General features: G+C 38.9%; 1 protein-coding gene and 1 long non-coding RNA gene across 2 annotated transcripts in view; one reads left to right on the plus strand and one right to left on the minus strand.

Annotated features, from left to right (window-relative positions):
• Positions 1–337: 337 nt before the first annotated feature.
• LOC143268955 (uncharacterized) overlaps positions 338–25838 on the plus strand; it is a 41327-nt gene continuing 15826 nt past the window's right edge. Inside the window, exon 1 of the long non-coding RNA XR_013045205.1 lies at positions 338–485. This is a non-coding gene — a long non-coding RNA (uncharacterized LOC143268955). The remainder of the gene's footprint in view (positions 486–25838) is intronic.
• LOC102915399 (membrane cofactor protein-like) lies at positions 23744–24972 on the minus strand. The gene is made up of 2 exons (XM_042261986.2): positions 24810–24972; positions 23744–24479 (listed from the first exon to the last, which is right to left on the minus strand). Exons 1-2 carry the CDS (start codon positions 24901–24903, stop codon positions 23926–23928), a joined length of 648 nt encoding a protein of 215 aa, XP_042117920.1. The 5' UTR covers positions 24904–24972; the 3' UTR covers positions 23744–23925.

Consider the following 25838-nt stretch of genomic DNA (forward strand, 5'->3'; position numbering starts at 1 on the left):
GGGGAGTGAGCAGAAAATACTGGGAGAAACAACTGAAATCCAGGGGCGGGGGGCATTTTGGAGATGCGGAAACCTAGTGCAATGGAAACTCCATGAACTTATTATATATAATAGAATAGAATATTATATCACTATAATATTCTATTATAGTAACCCTAGCAAAGACTCCTAGTAATTGGATACATGGAGTTTGAATCTTCCATCTTCTGTAACCAGGCAAGGCCTCAAGTGGAGGGATTGGAACACCAACATAGCCACAAAACCTTTGAATTACAGTTTGTCCTGCCTGCGGAGTGTTCTGGAACTGCAAAGTGTTCTGGAACTGGAGCCCAGCAGAGGGACTTCATCCAGTAATTAATGGAAGCATATGTAGAGTCCTACAGCCAAGTATTAGGTGGAGTCCTGTGGAGGACAGGAGGCAGGATTGGTGGAAACAGAGAGGTCAGGGACACCAGGAGAACAAGACCCACAGAATCAACTGACTGGTACTGATGGGGGGCTTGTAGAAATCAGGGAGCCTGTAGGGGTGTTACTCGAATCCTCTGAATATATGTTATGGCTGAGTAGCTTGGTGTTCTTGTGGAATTCCTAACACTGGGAGTGGGGATGGTCTCAGACTCTTTTGTCTGCTTGTGTGATCCTACTCCTCCTAATGGTTGCCTCATCCAGCTGTGATGTGATGGTATGTGCACAGGCTTATGGTAGCTTTTTCCAGGTTTGGTGCATATCCTGGGAGGCCTGCTCTTTTCTGAGGGGAGGCAGAGGGGGCATGGATCTGGGAGAGAGAAGAGCTGGGGAACAGAGACTGAGGGGAGGTGAGGGAAGGGGAACTGTGGTCAAGATGTAATATATAAGAGAATAAAAATAATCTCTGGTTCTAAAAAACTGTACTCCTCTGACTTGACTCCTAACCACATGAGGTATTATTGAGACAACTACATCCCACTAATGACTTGTTTCTTTTTCTTCCTTCCTTCCTTCCTTCCTTCCTTCCTTCCTTCCTTCCTTCCTTCCTTCCTTCCTTCCTTCCTTCCTTCCTTCCTTCCATTCTTCCTTCCTTTCTTTCTTTTCTTTCTTTCTGGCCTGGAACTTGCTTTAGAGATCAGGCAAATATTGTACTCAGTGTTCCACCTGCCCCTGCGTCCCAAGTGACTTGGATTAAAGGCATGGCTCATCATGCCTGGTGATTCTCTTTTTAATAAGGAAAGTGCTGCCCTGCTATGGGGCATCTTGACTTCAGCCCAGGGCAGCACCTCACTTCCTACTTGCAGTCTAGACAAGCAGGCCCAACTTCTTAAATGCCAAATACAAATCTGAAAATGTTTTCACCAACTATGGAGCACTCTCTCCTTCTGGAAGAGTTCTTACAGCTGTAATGGGCCCTTCTACACAGTAACCACCAATGTTTCCTGATTAAAGGAGGATACCAGATACCCTATGGACAGATTTACAGGTTGGAATGAAATAATCCAACATACCCACATATTATCTGTGGTGCATCACTAAGCAATCTTACAATGCCAGATGAAATTACATTTCCCTTTTATATTGTCAAGTAGATGCTCCTGTCTAATTGTACCCTCAAGAGAAATGGGATCCTAGTACCACTCATATGTTGCCTGACTCCCATAATATGCTGCAAAGATGCTTCTGTCATCAGATGATTATCAGATAGATGTTCTGGATCTTCACCATCAGTTGATCCCTTCCATTCGCCCCACTCAGAGGCAAGCTGACTTCTGGTCTTCCTTCCTTTGCACTTTTGTCAGCTCAGAAGATGATAATGTGGTCTACACCCCCACACTTCTAACAGCGATTAGGGAGACCTCTGAGATGGGAGAATGAGGGACTGGGACTTAGATAGAGCACTAATACTCCAGACTATTTAAAATAACGAGGTCTCTGTTGTAGTTATATATATATATATATATGTGTGTGTGTGTGTGTGTGTGTGTGTGTGTGTGTGTGTGTGTGTAAAATGAACCATTTTAAAATACCAATGTACTCTCCTCTCCAATGCCATAGTCTGCATATTTTATTTTGAATAATATCTAACTGGATTTAAATCTGCTCTCTTCTCTGCTTTCCCTCTGATCCTTTTGGAATAGTTGAATGTGCTTTAGTATAGCATGCTAGCTTTATTGTTGATACATGACTATTATAATTTATTTTCATTTATATTCTTTAAGAATTTCATTAGCTTTACTCTGCATTATCTAACTTCTAAGTCTACTTTCAAATGATATTTCACCACTTGCAGAGAAGGCTCTTCTGATAACACAGGATATCCCTTTTGTTTTTATGCTATTGCTGTAAGATAATTTAAATCTACACATGCTATAATATCCATATAGGATATTTCATTACTTTACTTGGTTTAATTTTTTAACTTCATTTTTTCATTGTTTCTTTGGGTGTTTCATAACATTTACTCCAGTCCCACTCATTTTCCAGTCCTTTCATGTCAACCCTCTGTGCTTGCAGCCTCCCCTGAAGATGAAAACAAAAACAAAAAATAAACAAAACCCATTTCACTCCTGCATCTTTCCTGCCTCTCCATCATATATTATTTTGTCATAGTGGCCTTGGGAGCTGTGGTGTGTCATGAAGTATATATACCCTTTGCCTCAAACAGATTTTCTTGCAAATATTCATTGCAATGAGTTGTTGGTCTGGTTCAAGGCCTCAGTGAGGGTCCATCAATACTGGACTCTCTCTCTCTCAGATATCCTGCTGTTGCTCCTAGTCATGGAGATCCTGTGGCTATGTTTCCTCAGGACCATTCCCTTCATTCACTCTAGCAGATCATAGATGGGGTAGATGCTGGGATGGGCCAATTCAAAGCCCTGGATGTGGGCCTGTGTGGTAGCTGAGTCTGTCAGTCTGGGCATCTACCAGGACTGACTCACTCAGGTGAGGGTCAGGGCCAGCTCCCTCTTGCTCACACCACTGGGGACAGTTCTCCCACTTTGGCAAGTCCAGTTCCCCAGTGCCCAGACTACCAGAGACGGCTTTCCTATGACCCCCAGTAGTAACATGGGCCATGGACATCAATACAGACCCGGGCTGTGGTAGAACCATGAACCCAGACATGACCCTCACCAGTAGCACATCAGGACCACACATGACCCCAGGTGTCGGCCTAGGCCACCCATTTCAGTCTATTCCTCACCATCAACACACCTTTACTTCAGATTCTCTACAAAGTGCATGCAACCACTTCCCTCCTCCATCTCTCCCATTTCTCCACCACATACCTGTTCACTGCAGTGGGGTCTGCCCAGCATGGACACAGGGAGGTTGAAAGTCCTGTCTTTGTTTAATTTTTTTTATTTTGAATTAATTTGGGCCTGATGGAAATGCTGTAAAAATAGTCAGAATGTGTAGCCATCGGTTTTCTCAGGTCCTTCCCTGCCCCCCCCAGTCCCTCAGTCACTTATAAAATAATCATTCAGAGGCTTAATATTAATTACCAATTGTTTGGCCTATGGCAGGCTTCTTGCTAGCTAGCTCTTATAACTTAACCCATTTCTATTAATTTATAAGTTACCACATGGCCATGCTATTACCAATCTGTTGGTACCTTGCTGTTCCTTTGGTGGTGGCTGGAGTCTCTCCTTCATCTCCCTTCTCCTCTTCATAGATCTGCTTGGATTTCCCCCTGCCTCTAAGCTGCCTTGCCATAGGCCAATGCAGCTTTATTTATCAACTAATCCAAGCAACACATATTCACAGCATACAAAAAGACATCCCACAGCAAGAATATTTCTTATATATTCTTTCTGTTTTCCTTAGTGTTAATGCCTTATATGACACAGCACAATTTTCAATAAAGAACTTAACATTTGCATGATGCTATGAACCAAACTAAAAACCTAATTAGAATTCTAATAGCTTCAGAAAGATTCAAGCAAGAAATATTTTCAGATTAGACAACACACTACCATTTATTCCTTTGTGTAGATAAAACTATTTACTTGATGTTATTTTTTTCTGCCTAAAAAGTTTCTTTTATCATTTATTACAGCAAAACCCTGCTACTGACAAAAAACATTAGGTTTTATTTGTGGAAACCTTTTTCAGAATTTCTAAATTTCATTTGTTTTAAATATATGTGTGTGTGGTATGTGACATGCATGTTTTTGTGTATGTCTGTCCACATGAGTGTGGGCATATAAGTACATATGTGTGCACATATATGACCAAGCATGTAAAAGTCCAAAGTTGATCTTGTGTGACTTGTGATTCCCCTTCTCTATTTGAGGCTGGGCTTCTCTGTGTGCCCAGAATTTGATGGTCTAGCCTACTTGCCTTGACGATCTATCCAGGTGCTAGGACGGCAGGCAGATGACACTTTAGATAGCTTTTAAAAACTTAAGAATTTTATACCTGTATAAAATGAAATATGATCGTGTCCATCTCCATCCCACATTTGCCTCCTCCAACTCACCCTGTGCTTCAAACTCCACCACCTCCCTTCATGTCTTCTTCCTTTTGATAACACACCAAATCCCATTTTGGCATGGTATCTGGGGATTCAGGGCTCACACATATGTGACAAGTGTCTTAGTCTGTGAGCTGTCTCTCCAGGCCGTTGAATTTTAGTTTTAAACAATAATTTCACTGGATGTGGGACTTTAGTCTTATATATTTCTCTTTTAGGCACAGTCAGATGTCATGCAATTTTCTCTGGATTTCCTTTCATTTTACTTTCCTTTTCACTAGTCTTCATTTTTTGAGTTATTTGTGGTCATTCTTTCCTTATCCCTTTTATGTGTCTTTTTCCCCCCAGATGATTTGAGAAGTTCTGTGTGAGTGAGTGTGTGTGTGTGTGTGTGTGTGTGTGTGTGTGTGTGTGATTGTTCCTCACCATTTTAGTTATGATGTCTTGTTATGATTCCCTTTGGTTATGCTTAAGGGATGTATGATTCTACAAACCTGAGAATGCAAAAATTTTTAGACTGTTTGGAAAATGTTGCCATTATTTCCCATTATTTCCTCAAATGAGTACTTTCTTCCCCTTGGAATCTTTAAACTTCTATCTAGACTTAAAATATCAAGTGATAATTTTTCTTATGTCATTGAAATCTCTCTACTTTTGAAAAATATTTTTTATCTCTCACTTAAAGATTTTTTTCTTAGCTATTCAATTAAATTTTAATTGTAGGTACTATTATCACCATACTTGGATTGTGTGTGTGTGTGTGTGTGTGTGTGTGTGTGTGTATTCATATATATATACATATATATTCATTTTATATATTCATATATATATATATTCATTTTCCCTCCATTTTGTTAAGGCTTCCTTCCAAATTCTGTCAACTCATTCTATTATGTCATGTAGCTCTGATTCTACCAACAGGTAGATAAGGATCAATGTTCCTAAGTTTTCATGGTTTTTTTTTTTTAAATCATTGAGTGATTTCATTTGATGCTGTATCTTGGGAAAATTTTATTGATAACTAATGGAGTTCAGTGTTCTGTCTGTTAATGTGGTATGCACATAAGTTTTATTAGTTTAAACTTGTTTAAAAGATGTAGACATGCTTCAAATAATCTTTAGTCTAGTGGTAGTTCAATTTCACTGCCCAGGAATATTCTTCTTTGTCATATTTAATTACTTAGGATTTAACTTGAATTCTATTTATCCAAATGGGAAGTTGGTTTGTTCAGCTTCTAGTTTCCACTTATTTCCTCCATCAATTAATTTCATCCTGTGCACATACAAATTAATATTCAACCATTGAGTTAGGGAAACCCTAAGCAGATTTCTGAAGACTGTTCTCTCCATAGTTCTCTTGGCTCTGAAGCTATAACCCATAAAAAAGGTTTTCTCTGTTCCCTAAATTCTTCACCCCAGCATGAGTGCTTCCTTTGCCTGTTCAGAAAGAAGCACTTCGTTGAAATATGATTGTTTCATTTTCTTACAAACCTAAATACTGTATTAAATGTATAGATATTATTCAATGCTTAAGAGAAGTGACTCAACCTTTACAGAATAGTTTTATATTTATGGTGAGGAGGTTATTCTGACATGATATTATATCATAGGCTAAAGAGCAGTCCATTGTGGTGTGTGTGTGTGTGTGTGTGTGTGTGTGTGTGTGTGTGTGTGTGTATGTGGTGTGTACATGAATTCCTTTGTATGGATATACTTGTTTGAGAATGTTAGAGAATAGACTATTGTGGTGATATTTTATTTGTGTTCCCCAAAAAACTTTATCTGAGGATCAGATGAAAAAGCCAACCACTATATAAAACCTAGAAGTCAGGCAATGGTAGCACTTGCCTTTAATCCTATCACTCAGGAGGCAAGGATCTGTCTCGATCTCTGTGAGTTCAGTGCCACACTGGGAACAGAGCCAGGCATGGTGGCACACACCTTAAATTCCAACACTAGTTAACTATGGAGATCTGGAGGTCTATACAGATAGACAGGAAGTGACAGCTGGGCAAGAAGAGCAAGTGATGTAGCTGGATGTAGAGAACAAATGAGCTAGCAGAACAGAAAGGCATATAGGCATGGGTATACAGGAAGTAGGTCTCCCTTTGGAGACTGAGGTGCTGGTGATGTGAGGTTAGCTTGTAGCTTTTCCTATTCCTCTGATCTCTCAGGTTTTTACAGCTATATCTGGCTCCAGATTTTTATTTAATAAGACCATTTAGCAATTTGTCTACAGCCTATGATGTATGTGCTCAGTCAGCTTCCACAATTTCTTGAGGGTCAGGACTCTCTTTGTTTGGCCTGGACGGAGCTTTGTCATCTAGGCCAAGCTATCTAGTCCATAAGTTTCCTAGAGATTTGCCTTCCTATGCCTTCAGACTTGCCATAGCTGCCTTGACAGGCATAAAGGGGCTAGACTGAGTGATCCATCTTCTTAGCTCCTTTGAATATTTTCATACAAGGACATTTGTTTTATATTTTTAAAGTGCTATCCTACCTGCTTTGTAGAGAACAAATGTTTGATGATCAGGGTGAATGGAAAGATATCTTTTCAGAAATCTGTTAAAGTTTTATAAGAATATGATAATGAATATTTTGGCTAGAATGATTTTAATGTATTTTATAGGAAATGATTGGATGGTTTTGTGTTGAATTCAAAAGAAGGGAGGCTCAATTACTCCTGATTTTGATGTGGTCAAGGAGAGTAGAAGATGAAACAAGAAAAAGTCATGAATGACTTCTAAGAAAGTTTCTTAAAATGACCTTTTGTTTGGATAGGCATAAAGTAGTGGGGATGAGTTTAAAGGGGTTCAGGAGAATCAAGAGCTCATTTTTTGAACAATTTATCTTTAGTAAAGCTATAAGAATTCCAAACTAGACAAGGAAGTTAGAGATTCTGAGGCCAAAATTTTGTGAGTGTAAGAAGTTAATAGTTTAGGCTTTGATATAATAACATTCACTGTGAAATTTCAAGCAAAGCATAAAATGTTCTGTATTTTCCAATATGTTCTCAGATCTTTGTTTCCAAGAAGCATTTTGTGGAACCAATGATCTATGGAATATATTTTAGCAATTTTGCTCTGGGAAAAACGGAAGCCGATGACTAATTGGAGGTGGGGTGTGGGTAGTCACATGAACTAAAATAGTTTGTAAAGGTTATTTTGGCAGGGGCATGCTTTGATGAGAAGGAGCCTGGAGGCCTAGGGAACAGATGGGAGCCTGTTGATATCAGCACTTAAACAGTTGGGGATGAAGGTCCAGATGAAGGATGACAGTGGGAATCAAAATGAATATGTAGATGAAAGAGAGTGTGAAGGACAAAAAAAATCATCACAAATCATCCTTCATTTTAAAGATATATGTGGTAGAATGATAAGTGAAAAAATTCAGTATAGGTGAAATATATATATATATATATATATATATATATATATATATATATATATTCATATGTCCGAGATCACACAGCTAAGCCTAGAATAGGAAAAATTTATATTCAATTCATTTTAAAGACAAAATTAATGCCCCCATGCTGCTTATTCTCACGTAAGCACCTGGCTTGAAAGAAAAAGGTCCCCACAGGGAGTGGCACCATTAGGAGGTATGGCCTTGTTGGAGAAAATTTGTCACTGTGGGGGCATGCGTGGAGGTCTCTTTTGCTAAAGCTTCCCTTAGTGTGTCAGTCGACTTCCTATTGCCTGTAATGCAAGATGTAGCACTCCAGCACCATGTGTGCCTGCATGCTGCTATGCTCTCCATCATGACGATAATTGACTGAACCTCTGAAACTATAAGCAAGCCTCATTTAGGACAATTTCTGGAGGAAAGGGGTCATTTAACCTTACACTTCCATATCACAGTTCATCATTAAGGGAAGTGAAAGAAAGCACTCAAGACAGGACATTGTAAGTATGAGCTGATGCACTGACAATGGAAGAATTCTGCTTACTGACTTGCTTTTCACTGTCTTTTCAGTTTGCCTTCATATACAATGCAGGACAACCTGCCCAGTATGGAACTCACAACCATGGGTTGGGGTTTCTCTACATCAATTATTATTCAATAAAAATGCCTCATAGACCGTGCTTACAGGGCAATCGGTTGGAAGCAATTCCTCAATTGATATTCTCTCTTCTTAGATGACTCGTAGCTTGTGTCAAATTGACAAAAAAAACTGAAAAGCATATAAGCAAAACAAGAGGCGATTATGTTATGTAATATTATAATTAATATGTAGTGGAATATAGGTCTGGAAAAATTCCAGGTTTGGAGAGATGGTACAACCCTGCTCTTGCTGTTCTTGTATTGGATCTCAGTTAGATTTCAGTACCTATGGAGAGACCCACAATTACCTGCAACTCTAGTTCCAGGGTATCTGACACTCTCATTTGGTCTCTGTAGACTCATACATACACACAGTATGCATAGAAATGCATACTGCACACACATAAATTTAAAATGTTTACTGCAAATGTGCATACATAATCAGCATTATGCAATGGGAACTGCTTGAGTTAATTTAAATATTATAAGATCCTTATAAAGGAATATGATATAAAATTTATGACACAAAGTAATATCATGTGATGTATAATTGGATTCATGATATGAGTGGCTATGACGTATTTTCATGATTAAAGCTATAATCAAATGCCCCCTCCCATATTGCTTTACTCCTGAAAGTGATGACTGTTAAAATAAAAGAAAATTTTGTAAACAAAGTAATAGGACAAGTGAAAAATACAGCCCTAGCTGTATGAGAGTCATCTGTCTTGCCATTGTACACTATAAGAACAAAAGCTAACAACAGTGAATTAGTGCCCCACACAGTAGGTGATTTTTCTGTAGTCATTGAATGAACACCACTTCTAAATATATGCTATGAATATATGTACACATAATATACATCGCATTATTTGCCCTACCACACGAAAACCTTTTACCAGTGAACTCATGATAACACTAAGATTTAGAACTGGACTTACCAAACTCACAATCAATTCCATGCAGTACTGAAAGATGACTCAGGTTCATGAGACTTTCAGGTGGTATTACTTTACACTAACAGCTTTTTGAATGCCACACAGCTTCTTGGGCTTTGCATGTTGTGAAGTTTTAATTTATTGCCTACCCGTAGTCATCTGAGCAAACTTCTTGGCTAAAGAAATAATCCTCAGCCAAAAATTAAGAAGGATGTATTAGTTTGTTCTCCTTTGTTATCACAGAATACCTGAGGCTTAAAACTTTATAATGCAGAGGTTTGTTTAACTTAGTTTTGGAGGCTAAATGGGTATTAGAGTATCACTTGATCTCTGATAAGGGATGGATGATGATGATATCATGCCTACAGAATGGGGAATATGCTTTTTATCAACTCCACATTTGATATAGGATTAATACCCAAAATACATAAAGAGCTCAAGCAACTAGACATCCAAAAAAAAAAAAAGCAAATAATTCAATTAAAAATAGGGTGCAGATCTAAACAGAGAATTCTCAATAGAGGAATCTCAACTCACTGAGAAACACTTAAAAAATGTTTACCACCTTTAGTCTTCAGGGAAATACAAATCAAAGCTACTTTGAGATTCCATCTTACCTGTCAGAATGGCTAAGATCAATAACACAAGTGGTAGCAAGTGCTGGAGAGGATATAAAGCAAGGGGAACACTCCTCCATCACTGGTGGGCATACAAACTGGACCAGCCACTAAGGGAATCACTATGGCAGTTCCTCAGAAAATTGAAAATCAAGACCCAGTTATACCACTCTTGGGCATATACCCAAAGTACATTTTATTTTACCCCAAGGACTCTTACTCAACTATGTTTATTGTGGCTTTAATCAAAGTAGCCAGAAACTGGGGATGGAGGGCACTAGAACACATGGCCCACCGAGTCAGTGAAGCAGGGTGTATTTGGGATCACAGAGACTGAAGTGCCAAGCACGAGGTCTCTCTTGGTCTGCACCAGGTCCTCTGCATATATGTCGTGGCTGTTAGCTTGATGTTTTTGTGGGACTCTTAACTATGGGCGCAGGTGTGTCTTTGATTCATTTGCCTGCTTTTGGGACTCTTTTTCCTCCTGTTGATTTGCCTTGTCCAGCCTCGGTGTGAGAGGTTCTTGTCTTATTGTATCTTGTATTGTTGTTGTCTCTTGGAGGCCTGCTCTTTTTCTAAAGGGAGATAGAGAAGGGGTGGATCTGGGGCAGAGTGGGGAAAGTTGGAAGTAGTGGAGAGAGTGGCAACTGTGGGAGAGATGTATGAGAGAAGAATCTGTTTTCAGTAAAATGCAAAAACAAACAAACAAAAAACTCCGGCTTTCTGTTGTGAACACATACATTCAAGACTATGTCCAAACCCCAATAAGAAGGTTCATGTTTTAATCTCATTGTTAAGTTTGCTCAGTTTGAAACAAATGTGACAAAGCAATGCTGTGCAAACTATTAGAAAAAAATATTAAAAACAAGTTGACATACTGATGACAAAGGAAAATTGGACAGAGTAAGTAGATGCTTTATGTGGGGAAATGTGAATGAATGTTCCAACCTGAGAAAATGATTAAAAGCAAGATTTTCAGGTGGAATGGATAACTTGAAATAGTATTTGCAAAGGAACTATGGTAATAGGGAAAAACAAATAAAAATGAGGATAAAAAGTGGTATCACACTTGCTTTCTGAGCCATCTGTGTAAACCAGGCTGAAGGGAGCCTCACTCACAAATGGAGGGATAAATTCCAGTCCTGATTGGGGAATCTCATTACTAGGGAATTGCATTCAATAGAGAAATACAGAGAAGTGCATCAGCAGGGTCAGGAAACACCAGGACTGCTTTTGTTTATTTATTCACTTAATTCCTTCCTTCCTTCCTTCCTTCCTTCCTTCCTTCCTTCCTTCCTTCCTTCCTTCCTTCCTTCCTTCCTTCCTTCCTTCCTCCCTCCCTCCCTCCCTCCCTCCCTCCTTCCCTCCCTCCCTTCCTTCCTTTTGGTGAACTGATGAGTTTTATTGGGGTTATGTAAAGGAATACGGGTGAGACTTTACTTACAGAAAAGAAAATGACTCAAAGACAACTGCATCCATAAAGCCCACCCCAGCACAGGTAACAGCTCACCAAGGCTGGAAGCCTGGATTATACAGCACAGTCTACAGGCAGCTCATATTGAGGAGTGTCCATTCTATGTAGCTCAGTTGGAATGGGCCTTTTCCAGGCAGCTCATCTGCTTCTTCCAGCTGTGCTTGTCTGGATGTTTTCTTTGCAGTTTGGCTTGTCTAAATGTGATTCCCAGGACTCTTTCCCGCTGTTATGCTCTTGGAGTAGCAAGAACCTAGTGAATCTTATCAGTTTCAGGAACTTCTTGAATCTTTTTTCGAGTTATTTACTTCCTGTCTTAATGGAGCTTCCTTGTGGGATAGAGGGTTTTACCTACCCACCCCTGAAACACTGACATAATCTTTTGTTTCACCTCCTTGTAAATATCCTGTCCTAAAATAATCTCCTTTCTTTAAAACTTTTTTTCTTTTATATCCACGGGTCTTGACAAGTTTCCCTCCAAGATGGAGGACTTTTAACCTCAGAACAAAGTGCCATACAACATCACCTGACAGAACTGACAAGCAGACACAAGTAAGTATGTTGGAACATTCTTGAATAGGCTAGCTTGCAAAGAGATGTCAGTGAGCTCCATGAAGTTTAGAATTTGAATGAGGAGAAGGAGTTAAAGGCAGATGGTGTATGTTAGAGTTGAAGTTGACATTGAAAGCCTCTGTACAGATATACACATTAGGATCACCATGGAAGCAGATATGAAAAAGAGAACAAAGCAGATGAAGACACCCGAAGAAGCTATGAGCAAAATAGTTTAAAGGAAGAAAAGTTGAGATCTTGATCTTCTTGATTTTTGAAACCCAGCTTTTCTGTGTTCCTATGAAACCCACACTGACTTGTGTACACATCATCTAAGAAGTGACCCACAACTTCTTCATAGAAAAACATTCCTGTAGTGAAGGAGAGATATAATAGCTGTGCAGAAATAAACACAATATTGTATAGTGTCATAAAAGAGGGTATTGCAGCCGGGCGGTGGTGGTGCACGCCTTTAATCCCAGCACTCGGGAGGCAGAGCCAGGTGGATCTCTGTGAGTTCGAGGCCAGCCTGGACTACCAAGTGAGTCCCAGGAAAGGCACAAAGCTACACAGAGAAACCCTGTCTCGAAAAAACCAAAAAAAGGAGGGTATTGCAAGTATTACAGCTCTGAAGGGAAAGGTTTCCCCAATACAGGTTTATAGCTCTGAGGAGAAAGGTATCCTGGAAATCAGGAGCCAAGGAGTACCACAAAGTCACACTGCACAACAAACCTCACACAAGAGATTTATTGGTAAAGACACAATGGGTGGCTGCCTCTGCTTGAGTGAGAAGCAGAAAATAACTGAGCATAAGGCAGGCTTATATAGGGTTTCTTGGGAGTGGAGTTTTCCAGGGCAGAGTTTCTAGGGTGGGGATAGGTGGAATTTTAAGATGTGTGTCTGGAATGAGCCCAGGGATCTGTGGGTTTTTGAAATCCAGAAGTGAGCTCAGACTTTTTACACTACAGGGATGAAATCTCATGTGTCCACAGACTCCCCATGGGACAACTAGGCTAGTTGTTTCACCTGTCTTAGCTGTAGTTCCCTTACCTCTAGAGCAGTCAGGCACATTAACATGTTGTATACATTTATTGCAGAGTTTCAGTTCTATTCTGGTAGATGATAACCATCCTAAACTGTTTACTCATTTATTCAATGTGAGTTGGGGATCTCCTTTTGAGTGGCTAAGTTAACATGTGGAGAATGGATTGCAGTTCAGGCTCTATTTCCCATCTGCACCTCCCTATTTTGCTATACAACTCACATAATAATACATGGAGGAACTCTATTTCTGTGTTATAAATTCAGAAGCAACTGACAGCCATGTCTCTTTAAAATGGGTATCATAGCATGCTAGGGCTGTGCTACCAGTTGGGTTTGACCTTGCTGGTAAATGAACAGAGTGAATTTTCAGACTTCCTCTAATCATGAGACCTTGTCAGCTTTGTTTCATTCTATTAGCTGATGCATATCAACATATTCAATTTAGTACATGTATTTCTTAGGGCATGCCTATAACAGCTAATTTAAATTAATAATAATATAATATAAGATAGCTTCTACTATTACCTTCACCTCAAATATATGGAAACTGAGGCTTGTGTAATGAAAATATCTTGGCAAATCACACAAAAATGTGTCACTCACAACTGTGTCCTGTTCTTCCCCCTTTTTGTTCTGTCTGATTTGGGGAAAATTCCCAGATACAAATAAGGACCTAATGACAGAAATACAGACTCTGGAGATAGCTTGCACAAGTCTTGAGTTCAATCTCCAGATCACTGAATATTTTTTTTAAACATTGCATAACATGGCACTTGCTCATAATCCGAATTCTGGGAAAGCAGGGTTATTTGGCTCAATGAAGCTCATTGGCCAGCTGGTCTAGCTTAATTGATGAGTTTCAGGCCAGAGAAATACCCTGTCTTAAAACATAAGATGAACAGTCTGAGGAATGACTGCCAAAGTTGTCTTCAGAGCCTCTTTTTAATCTTACAAACAGCCATCTGAGAAAGAAAGAAAATCTGTTTAAAACATTAGGACAGACAGATTTGGTCAAGGCAAGGGCCTGTTCTTCTGACCCGAGCCCAGTGGGCTTGTGTCTCAGACTCTGTCTTCAAGCACCATGTTTAGGGAAGCTTTCTCCAAACACTGACCTGGGGTGGAGCGGGGAAGCATTGCTGGTGTTCCTACTATCTGTCCCAGGGCTTCCTGCATTTTGTTAATTAGCAGACAAATTTATTTAATCCATGTGATGTAAGAATAAATGGCCTTGATAGAATAACACGGCTTCAAGGATGGTGAGGTCCTACAGAATTCCAGATTAAGAACTGATCTTCATATGGTAAGAAAGCATTTTAATTTTACCTTAATTTATATTTTATTTAATAAACACAGTTATATAATATGATATACACACACACACACACACATATATATATTCAGTATATGCAGTCATATATCTAGACAGGTCTATTTTTGTGTTATTAATTATATGTCTAAATTAATATTTATATATTAATATATACAACAATTATAATTATATATGTGTAATTAATGCAATTGTTAATTTTGTTTATGTATATAATTATTTCTCATATACCAAGCAATGGTGGACACATTTGTTGAAATAAAACTCTTAATATTTTCCCCTAGTTGAGAATGCTAGCTGAGTTATCTTCCAGTTTAGCTCATGTGGTACATCTTTTTAAACTTCATAATAAAAATGTTTACTTAAATTTTTTTAGTTTTTGATATGAAAATTAATTGCATCATTTTCATTTTCCCTTCCTTCCCTAAGACTATTAAAAAAATTAATTAGCTTGCTAAGAGGAAACTAAAAGAAAGCAAGTTTTTATAATGACATAGGATTGTTAACCCTAAAGAAAAAGGCTTGGCAATAATTTAGTGTGGTACTATGGAGAATAATACTATAATTAAAAGCAATTTAGTGGCATAGGGAAAGGATAATAGAAACACAAGTCCTAAAATTTATTTGAATGGTGACTGTGAAGTGTGTGGGAGGCACAAGGCATAAGTTTTTAGCTTGTGATTTGGTTGATCCAATCCTGACCAGTTCTGAGCATCTCATGTGTTCTCCCTCATTATTCCTGTTGCTCCTTATGTTTCTTTAAATCCCTCTCATTTGGTCTACAAGTCTGTGTTGCTTTGTGTCAAAAGGATTTATGGATCATCTGTGGATTGCTGGCCAATTAAATACACTAGCTTTGAAAATTTCTATGCTTCAGCCTTGAGCTAGCTAGTAATCACTCAAAAGCACCCTAAATAGCCTTTTTGCTCATAAATCTACCTTCCCTCAATACACAGGGATATCATATTTTCAAGTGCTACATAATACACTTCTGTATCTAGAATTTTCTATGTCCAGGAGTGCCTATCACTAAGTCATTTCAAATGCTTTACTATAGCACTGTTATTCAATTAAATATTTCCTGACAAACAAGTTGTTGGAGCTGGCACTAAGTAACATGCATGGTGAAAGCAGCAAATTCATGGAGTTGAGCAGAAACATTAAGTGGAACATCATCTTTCATTGTGGAACAGCTGCCTTTTTTCAAAGGAGAGACTTTATTTCTTAAAAGCCTTGTCGGTTAAATTTTAGGAACTAACTATAAGAAGTAGAACTAGGGAGATGCTTTGGAAAAACAAGTGCCTTGCTCTCCCATGGTAAAGAAATAAATGGCACAAGAAAACAAAAATGTGAGCGATTCACTGAGTACAGTCAGTCTTCGTTCACAGCTCTCATGTCCTCTTAGGATAGATTTCTTTTAATCAACAGTAGAAACACTGTGTTCTCTACAGAATCTGACACCATTTCCAGAATATCTGAAGGGCGGTGAGGGAGTATGCATCCCATGACTACCAACAGAGAAAGTCATTTTAATTTTTAGGCCTTTAAAAATTTGTTTATACTCAGTGAGTTTCTTTTTCTTTCTTGTCTTTTTTCCCCCATGCTTCCCACCCCTCCTTGTTTCTTTATTTCTTTAGTGGCACAGCCATATCTGATGGGAATGGCAGAAGTCATAAAGCCAGCACAGCTTGTAAGATGAATTACTAAATAATCTTATTAATATAAAACCCAGAGCCAGATATTGGGGTAAAAACTGAGAGAACAGAAAAGCAGAAAGAAGCCAGCCACGTTCTTACCACTTGGAAATCCTCAAAGAGACCTACTTCCTGTACACCCACCCCTATATGCCTTTCTGTTCTGCATTTCACTTCCTTTCTCCACCCAGCTACATCACTTTCTGTCTGTCTGTACAGACATCTAGACTTCTATGGTTAGTGCTGGGATTAAAGGTGTATGACACCATGCCTGGCTCTGTTCCCCAGTGTGGTCTTGAACTCACAGAGGCCTGGATGGATCTCTGCCTCCTGAATGCTAGGATTAAAGGCATGCACTATCATTGCCTGACTTCTGTTTAATACAGTGGCTGTCTTTTTTCTCTGATCCTCAGATAAGCTTTACTAGGGTGCACAATATATTGGCGAACACAATGTATCACCACAATAGCTGCTTGACAAAGATCCAGCAAAGCTGAGCCACGTGATGGCTGTCATGCCACCTTCTGATTTTCTTCTCTACCTGTTGCATACTTGGGACACTTTTAATATTTGTACAATTTGGGGATATTGGATTGATGGAAAGTTTCGTGTTAGTCATTTATGCCTTCTCCAAGGAGCATTGCTTCCAAGCTTCCCCAGGAAAGTCCTGAGCATACTACCGTCTTGCTTTTAGAGAAATATCTTTATCTACTTGAAGGTCTTTCTCATGCCTTGGAAGTTGTGATACACATAAAGAGCCAGAGGTCTCTTTATGAGGTTCTGGGATATTTTTAAAAACATCTGCCCCTGTACTTATTCAGGACAAGGCAATCAGAACAAAGTAAACTTAAAAAGGTCAACAAGATTCAGTGGGCCTCTTGCCACTACACACTCAGGCAATTATATGGCATATACAGCAACAAAGTTAGGTTAGCTGAAGTTACCTCAGCCTTACACAGAGACTTACATAGATGATCAAAGTATGGAGTGGAAGATGATAAAAGGATGAGATGTCAGGACCTCCCTTTCTTAGAAAAGTTAGCAGATACAGAGCCACTGTGGTGTCATATGACCATTAACAGCAGAATTCCAGAGTTAGACATATAGACAAATTCTATAAGGATATAAAATATAAACATTGTGTTATGCCCAAAGTTCAATAATCACTGCAGCAGCTTTGGCCTGAGGATTTTTCTTGGGCACTCTGACCAATAAGAGTTAATGATGTACAGCTTGGGATGTGGCAATATACCCAGGCTGGCTTGAAGATTTTGTTTTGGTCTAGTATCCTTAGAGTCATAAAAGCTACTAGTCTGAGAACAGGCTGTTATATGCCTCTAGATTCGTAAAAATTGGGTTATGGGGAAAATTAGTAAAAATGATAGCTCTGTTTATCAATGATGTCAAAACTTAAAGGAAAATTATTGGAAATGATAACTCTGTTCTGCCATACTTTATTAATGATGACTAAAAGATGAGCAAAAGGAAGTGAAATACATGTCCAAAAAACAAAAATTATATTATCTATGTTTTGAAACAACATTATGTATCCTTGCTTACTAAATTCTGTATAAATAAAGAAGCACTCTGGCTACTAGTCAGTCAAGTTGAAAAATTCTCACCACCACTATTGCCTGGATCACCTCCGGCCCCCACCAACTCCTTACATTCACTGCTGGGACCTGTTCATCACTGAGGATGGCTCCTGGCACTTTAGTATGACAAGGTATGAGGCACTGGCTTTTTTGTACCAACTAAATTGTTATCACAGTCTCAGTGGCTCATCAGAGAGGTATGGGATTTGACTGAGGCCTTCCCTGCATTAGAAACTGAAGGACTTAGGTCACATTGTCAAGAACAGTGTCCTCTTGTGGCAGGTGGTGAGAATCACTGGGATTTCACTTGGTGTTTGTATGGTTGTGTTTTCCACAGAAAGTATAGAGTTCATACTCCAAAGTCAATCAATTGTTTCTGATTTTTGAGATAAACATTTTCAATCTGCACAGATACTAGTTATGTCTGAATCCCATTCCATTAAAAAAATGTAGCCTAAACATGAACCAAGCTGGTGTTGCTTGAAAAGAAAGCCCATCACTAGAATGAGTTCTCACTCTGGACATAGCATTAACAATGCATCTGGACCTTGAGGATATAGTTACTGACCTGTTTGTACTAATTTTGTAGGGCTGTAAAAATGAGGAAAAGTAGGGGATTCCATGGGCTCATTTGTATCATATGGGCACCAAAGTCATGTATTTTTCTAAATAAATCTATTACAATGGAAGTGTGATGCTAAGAGGAGTGAGAGAGAAAATAGAGAATGGTACTCAGCAGAGTGGATACAGGAATTAGATGGGAAGTTTGTTCCTAGTCTTTGTATTTTATAAAGTCAAGTTTAACATATTCACATATCACATACACATGCATATATCACATATGTGATCTATTTGTATTTACATGCGCATAAGATATATTTTTAATAGTCTATTTATACTGTGATAAAATACTTGACATAAACAACTTAGAGTGGATGTATTTATTTTGGCTCACTTTAGGAGGAGTCAACTCATGATTGCTTGATTTCACAAACTTGGGTACAATATTTTGGTGGCAGGAGCTTATGAAGAGAGGGCTCATTCCCTCAGAGTAGATAGGAAACATCAAGGAAGGGACCAGAGACCAAGTCTCATTTGCAAATGTCTCCAGTGATCCATTCCCTCCAACAGGTCCTCACTTCACCTTCTAGAAACTCTCAATGTTAGGAGCTAGGAACCAAGTGTTCAACACTTGAGTCTGTGGGGACATTTCATATGCTGACTCCTCCTCAAATCATATTGCAAAATGCACTTAGTCCCTCTCTGGGAGTCCCCTAAGTCGTCACAATTCCAACATCATTTCAAGAGTCTTAAGTTCAAAGTCTCCTCTGAGAGTCCAGGCAATCTCTGATCTCTGAGCTCCTGTAAAATGAAATGCAGGTTACATAAGCCCCAGGTATGAAGGAGCAGAGTAAAGTGTCTCATTGCAAAAAGAAGAGATGAGAAAAGAGCAACGTGGATTGGAAAGATGTAAGACCTTTGGGCATCGGAGCATGGCCCATAGTGGCTCATGTGTGGACGCCATAAGACAACTTTGTGGGACTAGTTCTCTTCCTCCCTCTTAACGTGTGTCCCAATAAAGAATCATGTCATTGGGCTTACATGACAAGCAACTTTTCCTGATAGACTGCTTTACAGGCCACCACTGGTCAATTTTTTTTGTATCATTCTTATCTGAGATCATCCAGAATTGTCCATTCTGTTTATAACATTCTATGGCTTCTGTAATCTGTGTCTCCAAACTTTTCTGAATTCCAGAAAACCGGTAACAAGTAACTAAAAACCACATGGTTTGGTTTGGTCATAACAACAGTCCCATTGCAGGCATTAGTTTTCTGTACTGGTTACTCTTCCATCACTGTGACAGAGTATTGGTCAGACTCAAGGAGGAAAGACTTACTTCTGCTCACTTCTCAAAAGTCCCATCCCATTGTGTTCTTGATCAATGTGCTTAACAAGACCATTGTGGTGGTGGTAGTGATGGGAAGGATGAGATGAGAGCCATTCCTTCCTGAGAGAGAGAGAGAGAGAGAGAGAGAGAGAGAGAGAGAGAGAGAGAGAGAGAGAGAGAGAGAGAGAGAGATTGTCCTGTTATGGGAAATCTAAGTTGTTCTGTCTATTCTATCAAAAGTTAAGAGACATAATAATTTCCATCTTTTCAAAAAAGTCATCCAGCTGCATCTGGCAAAAATACTTCCCCCAGTCATTGTGTAAGACTTTGTGGCTGAGCCCTGACCATTCAAAATAAGGATCCCATCACATTAGGCACAGAAACCCAGTGGGACTCCCTCCTGCATGTGCTACCCTGCTTCCTTGATTAAGTATCACTACGTGCTCCTATGCAGAAGTAAACATTTTTCTCTTGCTAGAATGCTTTGGTTTGTGTGGTCTCATTTTCTTAAGACCCATTGTAAACACTGGGACATGATGCAGTCGCTCCCAAGAACATGACTTTAATGACATGTTCTTCTGTTAGATCCAATCCTATAGTTTCCAGAACCTTACAAAATAATACCATCAGCAGTGGATCAAATGTTCTACACAAAAAAGGCTGTTGTGTACATTTCATATTCAAATCATAACATTATCAATGTAGGGATGATTGGAAAAGCACTGATAACACTTAAAAACATTTACTGCCTTCTAAGTTTTTATTTAACATAGTTATGACCACCCTTTATTTTGTGCCTTAATTTTTAAAAAATTAAATTTGACTGAGCACTTCATTGCTCTTATGAACTCTGTGCAGCCAACTGCAGTGGTGTGTACCTATAATCTTAGTGTATGGTGGCTTAGTCATGAATATCATGAGTTTAAGGTCAGCCTAGGCTACAAGAGTGAAATAGAAAATGCTTTATATACTTCATATTAAATAACGTTTATGCCTCTACGGACTTGTTAATTTTATAGTTTATTTAATTATCTCTTGCATTTGAAACAATTGACTTTTTTTTTTCGAGACAGGGTTTCTCAAAAGCGTAGTTTTGGTGCCTGTCCTGGATCTCGCTCTTTAGACCAGGCTGGCCTCGAACTCACAGAGATCCACCTGCTTCTGCCTCCCGAATGCTGGAATTAAAGGCATGAGCTACTGCTGCCTGGTAATTTATGTCTTTTTTTATTTTTTAGATCTTTCATTATGTTATGTTTCTTTCTCCCCATCACCTCTCTTCCTCTTTGTTCTTATTCAGTTTAATAAGAAACTTTAAAACCTTGAGATATGTGGGATCTTCTAAGACAGGGTTAGAACTTTCAGAAAAATATTGAAGTCCATTAATTAGTATGTTGAGAAATCTCATGAAGGGGAGGAAAGTCGTGATGACAGCATCCCTCCAAGAGACAAGCTTGAATCAAGATTGTACAGAGACAATACATATGCATATTTATGTAAATATGTGTATGTAGGTGTGTGTTTTCTGTAAATATGTTTACATATTTGTGTGTGTCTTGAATATGTGTGTTAGGTTAGCTCCATGAAACATTAGCTAGTCAGCAGCTGGGATTAAGAACAATATGTCCAATTAAATTCTAAAACACATTGCCAGTTCAGCAGGCAGCAGGTCAGGCAGCCTTTGTTGAGTAATATTGTCTCACAGTTTTGGAGAATTGTGGCAGCAGCCATGGATGCCTCTTTCAATCCAGATGTTCTGGTAGCTGAATCCCTTCAAGACAGGAGTGGAAGAACCTTGTTTTAATTAATGGTAATTGATGTCTAAATAACACTCAGACAATCTGGTGGGCAACTGTAAATTGAGCATGGTCAAGGAGAAGAGTGTTAACTTCCTAGCTTTAAAAGACTACTGAGGAGCAGTCATGGTAATGGCTGTGCACACTAGTAGTGAGAACAGACCAGTTAGGTCAACGAAATTTGGTCAGGCAGAAGCCCGGGACCAGGGACCTCTTGAGAAATTAAGATGGTGTGTGTGTGTGTGTGTGTGTGTGTGTGTGTGTGTGTGTGTTTGTGTTTGCTACTGGGAACTGAATGCCAGTCAAGCAAGCACTGTACTACACAGCTATATCCCTAACACTCTTTTTACTTTTGAAGAGTAAAGAGTTATCTGTGTTGGCCTTCAACTCACTCTGTAACCCAACTTGGTCCTTGAGTACTATATCCTCCTTCCTCAGCCTCAGGTGTAGATGGGATTACAGCCCTACACTGCTATGTCCAAGGTCAGATGTACAGTCATATTCTCAACAGATTTGAAGAGCTAGTTTTTAATGAAATAAAAAATTACTGCCACAGTGTATGAAAATTGTCAATATGCTGTATTTTTGCTCTTAAAAACTTTTAATCCAAATATGTTTCTTTTTCTTTTATTTGAACTTTTTTTTTTTCAGAAAATTAGTGTGATTTCACACTATGGTAAATTATTTGTCAAATAAAATCTCAAATATTAATAATGAATTGGAATCTTTTTTCAGTGTTAGGATCAAAATGTTTGGTGTAAGAGTAAACTCTCTTTAAGCATAAAATAGTTAAAATATTAGTTTTTTTTAAGATTATTGCTGTTCTTTGCTTCTAAGCAATTAGTACTTTTTTGAAAAACATGTCAAAATAGTAATACCAAACTTTAATTCTGTTGATTGCAGAATTCTTGTTGATTTTTGTTCCAACTTTGTCTTCTTAAAGTGCCTCCAGGGGTCCCCAAGGGAAGTGGCACTTCCTGTGTGTGGTCCCTATGTCTGCAATGCAGCAAAACACCATCATTTTGACTCATTCTTGAATCCCAGTCATATTCCTCTCAAAATATCTTTTTTCTGACCCAACTGTCAATACATATGTATGTATGTGTGTGTGTGTGTGTTTGTATACATAAATGTTTAAAACACAAGTTGTAAGAATATGATTTGAATTTGAAAGGCAGACTCCTTTATCTGCCTCCTGGCCTACTCAGAAGTGATTGTCTAGACAGGAAGAAAGGGATACCTGTGTGAACATGAACATTCATATGAACTGTGTTCATGTCTCTCTCATCTTTAGAATGAAAGTATAGAGTATATCAAGTAAAGTTGCTTTCTGTGAACTATGTTGCTTGACTTCCAGCATTTCAGGAGATAAAATAAGAACTGATATTCCAGATCTGAGTGCTTCTAATGGAAAGCTGTTGTAAGTAGACTAGATTCTGATACAAGTTGAGTTTGAATTTACTCTATATGAAGCAACCTACTTATTGATGACATGTTTAAAATAAGATATCTGTATATTGGAGGTGGGTTAGAACCACCCATAGCCACGTCTTAGAGTGGGTTACTGAATATATGAAATTTTCTTTAAGGAAAACACAAGGTCGAGTCATTCACTTGGAATCAAGAGCCAATCGTACTATGGATTTTAGGCTATGCTAACTCATAGAGGAAAAAATCTGATTCTGAAATCCTACTGAACTTTTATACTCATTTACTGGTGTTTATTAAGGTAGAAACAAGTCCCATACATAACATTTAAGCGTCCTTAAATAAGTAATAATGATATTACAAAACCACAAAAATGAAAAAGAACTTCACTGATTAATGTATGAAAATTTTATAATATTCCTAGTCAAGGAAACCAAACTTGTCCTAGTCTTACATTTCAGATTATATGGTTTTAATGACTAAAAGTTGTCACAGTGTGTTCATACTTGTAAGTGCTTTCTTAAATGAAAATTGCATGTTATGTTAGGATTTTCACACGTAAAAAGAGTGAACATAAAGAGTTAGCTCTAGTGGTTGCACAAAATCCCCCCTCAAATCATCATTTATTAATGAAAGATAGTGTTATTTTGAACTGCATAGTGCACAGATCTTACAAATTTTATGCACTAATACTGCCAAAGATTGTGGTGTGTGTGTGTGTGTGTGTGTGTGTGTGTGTGTGTGTGTGTGTGTGTTTACATTTTTATTTAAGGGTCAATAGGAGATATGTTCCTAACTCAACTTCAAAAAGTATCAAATAGCGACATTCAAGGCACATTATGCTCCCATTAAATTCCCATTGTGACTGAACAGTTGCATCTACGAGAGAGAAATTACAGAAGTTATTGTATATCTGGAGATTTTTTAATAGAATTAAAAAAAATAAGAATATAAAACAGTGTGTGGAAACCACTCAACCTGCTCTGCTTAGAATAGTTAATATATTCTGGCAGGTGACATTTTCAGTTTCTTCCTCTTTCCTTTCTCCTCTCTTTGAAGATGTTTGAATAGCTAATGCAAATGACTATAGCTCCAACACAGCCATCATTATCAGCGAAATGATCCATCCCTTTGAATCTCCCAAATCAAGTGGTGCTCCTTTGGTAGAGTTTGGAACACCTATACTGGAAGGTGTTGTGGGAGGGGGAGGTGGCTCGCTCCGACAGGTTGGAATTGGTGGCTGCCATGTACTATCACCCTCACACACGACGGTGTCGCTCCCATGGAGGAAAAGCCCCTGGTTACATTCAAACATGACCGTTGCTCTATAGGAATATTTCTTGCTGAATCCTGATGTCTGTCTCCCATTTTGAATCACGGGACGTGGACATTTGACCACTTTGCACTCAGGAGGGTTAGCACTCCATAATCTATTTTCAGAGCAATACATCTTGCTCTCGCCAACAAGTGATAGTTCATCCATACCGGAAACGCGGTTGCATCGGTAAGTTACCACTTCATGATATTCAAATACATCTTGGTGACTTGGGAAGAATTCTCCATTTGCTATATTTGGAGGTGGTTGACACAAAATCTTTGAACATACTGGGGGTTCAGCACTCCACTGAACCTCTGATTCTGAAAGAAGAATACAATGTAGAACTCCTTCACCAATTAAGTAAAATCCAGGATTGCAAACGTATTGAATTTGTGTACCAAACTCAGAACTTCCGTTCAGGTAGTTTACTTGGCCATTTACAGGATCACCTTGCCTTGGGCATGATTTTCTGTAACAAGCATTCTTTGAAATGGGTGACCACTGGCCATTTGCAGTACACACACTGGAGATGTTGAAAGCAGGTTGTCTTATGAATCCTGGTCTACATGTATATTGTACTTGCTCCCCAACCCCATAACTGGTTTTAGGATTGCCTTTGAGCTTCATGTTTGCAAACGTTGGTGGCTTACCACAGGCATGAGAAGATGTAGACAGCAAGGTCACAAGGAGAGTCACAAGAAAGCACTGAGCAGAAAAGTGGTCTGGGAGGTGTTGGAGAGGCATCCCGCTCAGTGCTGAACAGGTCAGGCTTTATTTAAATGAGCTGAAAAATACGGAAGTCTAGGGCAGGACTTTCTCAGTCTGATTACCATACGCAACAATCCCTATATCCACCTAGCGTCAAGGCTAGAAGACTGATGGGCGTGGCTGGGCCACGCCCAGGAAGGACGTCACCAAAAGTACTGGCTGGCCTGGGTATATCAACATATCAACCAAATCTCACTGAAAAGTGGATTTGGGTTAGTTGTCTAAATCTGCAATGTTTAATCTTTGTTCATCAGCAAGGGGATTTACTTTTGAAGATCGATTCCTAGATGACGCGTATTACTGGCACTTTCTGTCTGAATTTGTCCCTAAGCAAACCTGAAGAAAGTATGTGTGTGCATGGAGTCTATTTGAAAGATTCCAGAATGCTCACGTGAGGGATTTTGGAAAATGGGATTAAGAAAGAAGAAAGTCAAATGTCATATGCTGTAATGATGATGTTACTGGCAACGGGGAATGAATCCTGCTGTGGACCCCTTTGGGAGGCTATCACAATGTCCTGAGAATCAGCCTACAGAGACTGGACACGTGGAACTGTAGAACTCATTAAGAACTAATGATTAGTACTTGCTTCCCTGGACAGTAGCTCCAGGTAGATCGACTCACCCCCATGCCTTCATGATATACCTCCTTCTTGAAGAAAATATCTGCTTGTAGCATGCAAGGATCTATCAGAGAGACAAGCCAACATGGGTTGGCCTAATTGACTAAGGTTTCTTGATCACAGCTTTCAAAATTCCCCCTCTGTCCCAAATTTAAGTTGTCTGATATCAGTGCCCATTTCTTTATACCATGTTCCTTTCGTTTTTCCAGTTCTTCTTCATTTTATTTGTAATAAATCAGCCTAGAAACATTTTTTCACCTTCCTTGTGTCCTTGTTTTCCCTTTTTAGA

This window comes from Peromyscus maniculatus, chromosome 16 (assembly GCF_049852395.1).
Source record: "Peromyscus maniculatus bairdii isolate BWxNUB_F1_BW_parent chromosome 16, HU_Pman_BW_mat_3.1, whole genome shotgun sequence".
In the NCBI taxonomy this organism is placed as follows: domain Eukaryota; kingdom Metazoa; phylum Chordata; class Mammalia; order Rodentia; family Cricetidae; genus Peromyscus; species Peromyscus maniculatus.

Excerpts from the sequence above, each read along its gene's own strand:
- LOC102915399 (XM_042261986.2), bottom strand. The coding sequence starts at position 24,903 with ATGCCTCTCCAACACCTCCCAGACCACTTTTCTGCTCAGTGCTTTCTT. Across the intron at positions 24,480-24,809 it reads TACATCTTCTCATGCCTGTG|AATCAGAGGTTCAGTGGAGT; the intron begins GTAAGCCACCAA and ends TTCTTCTTTCAG.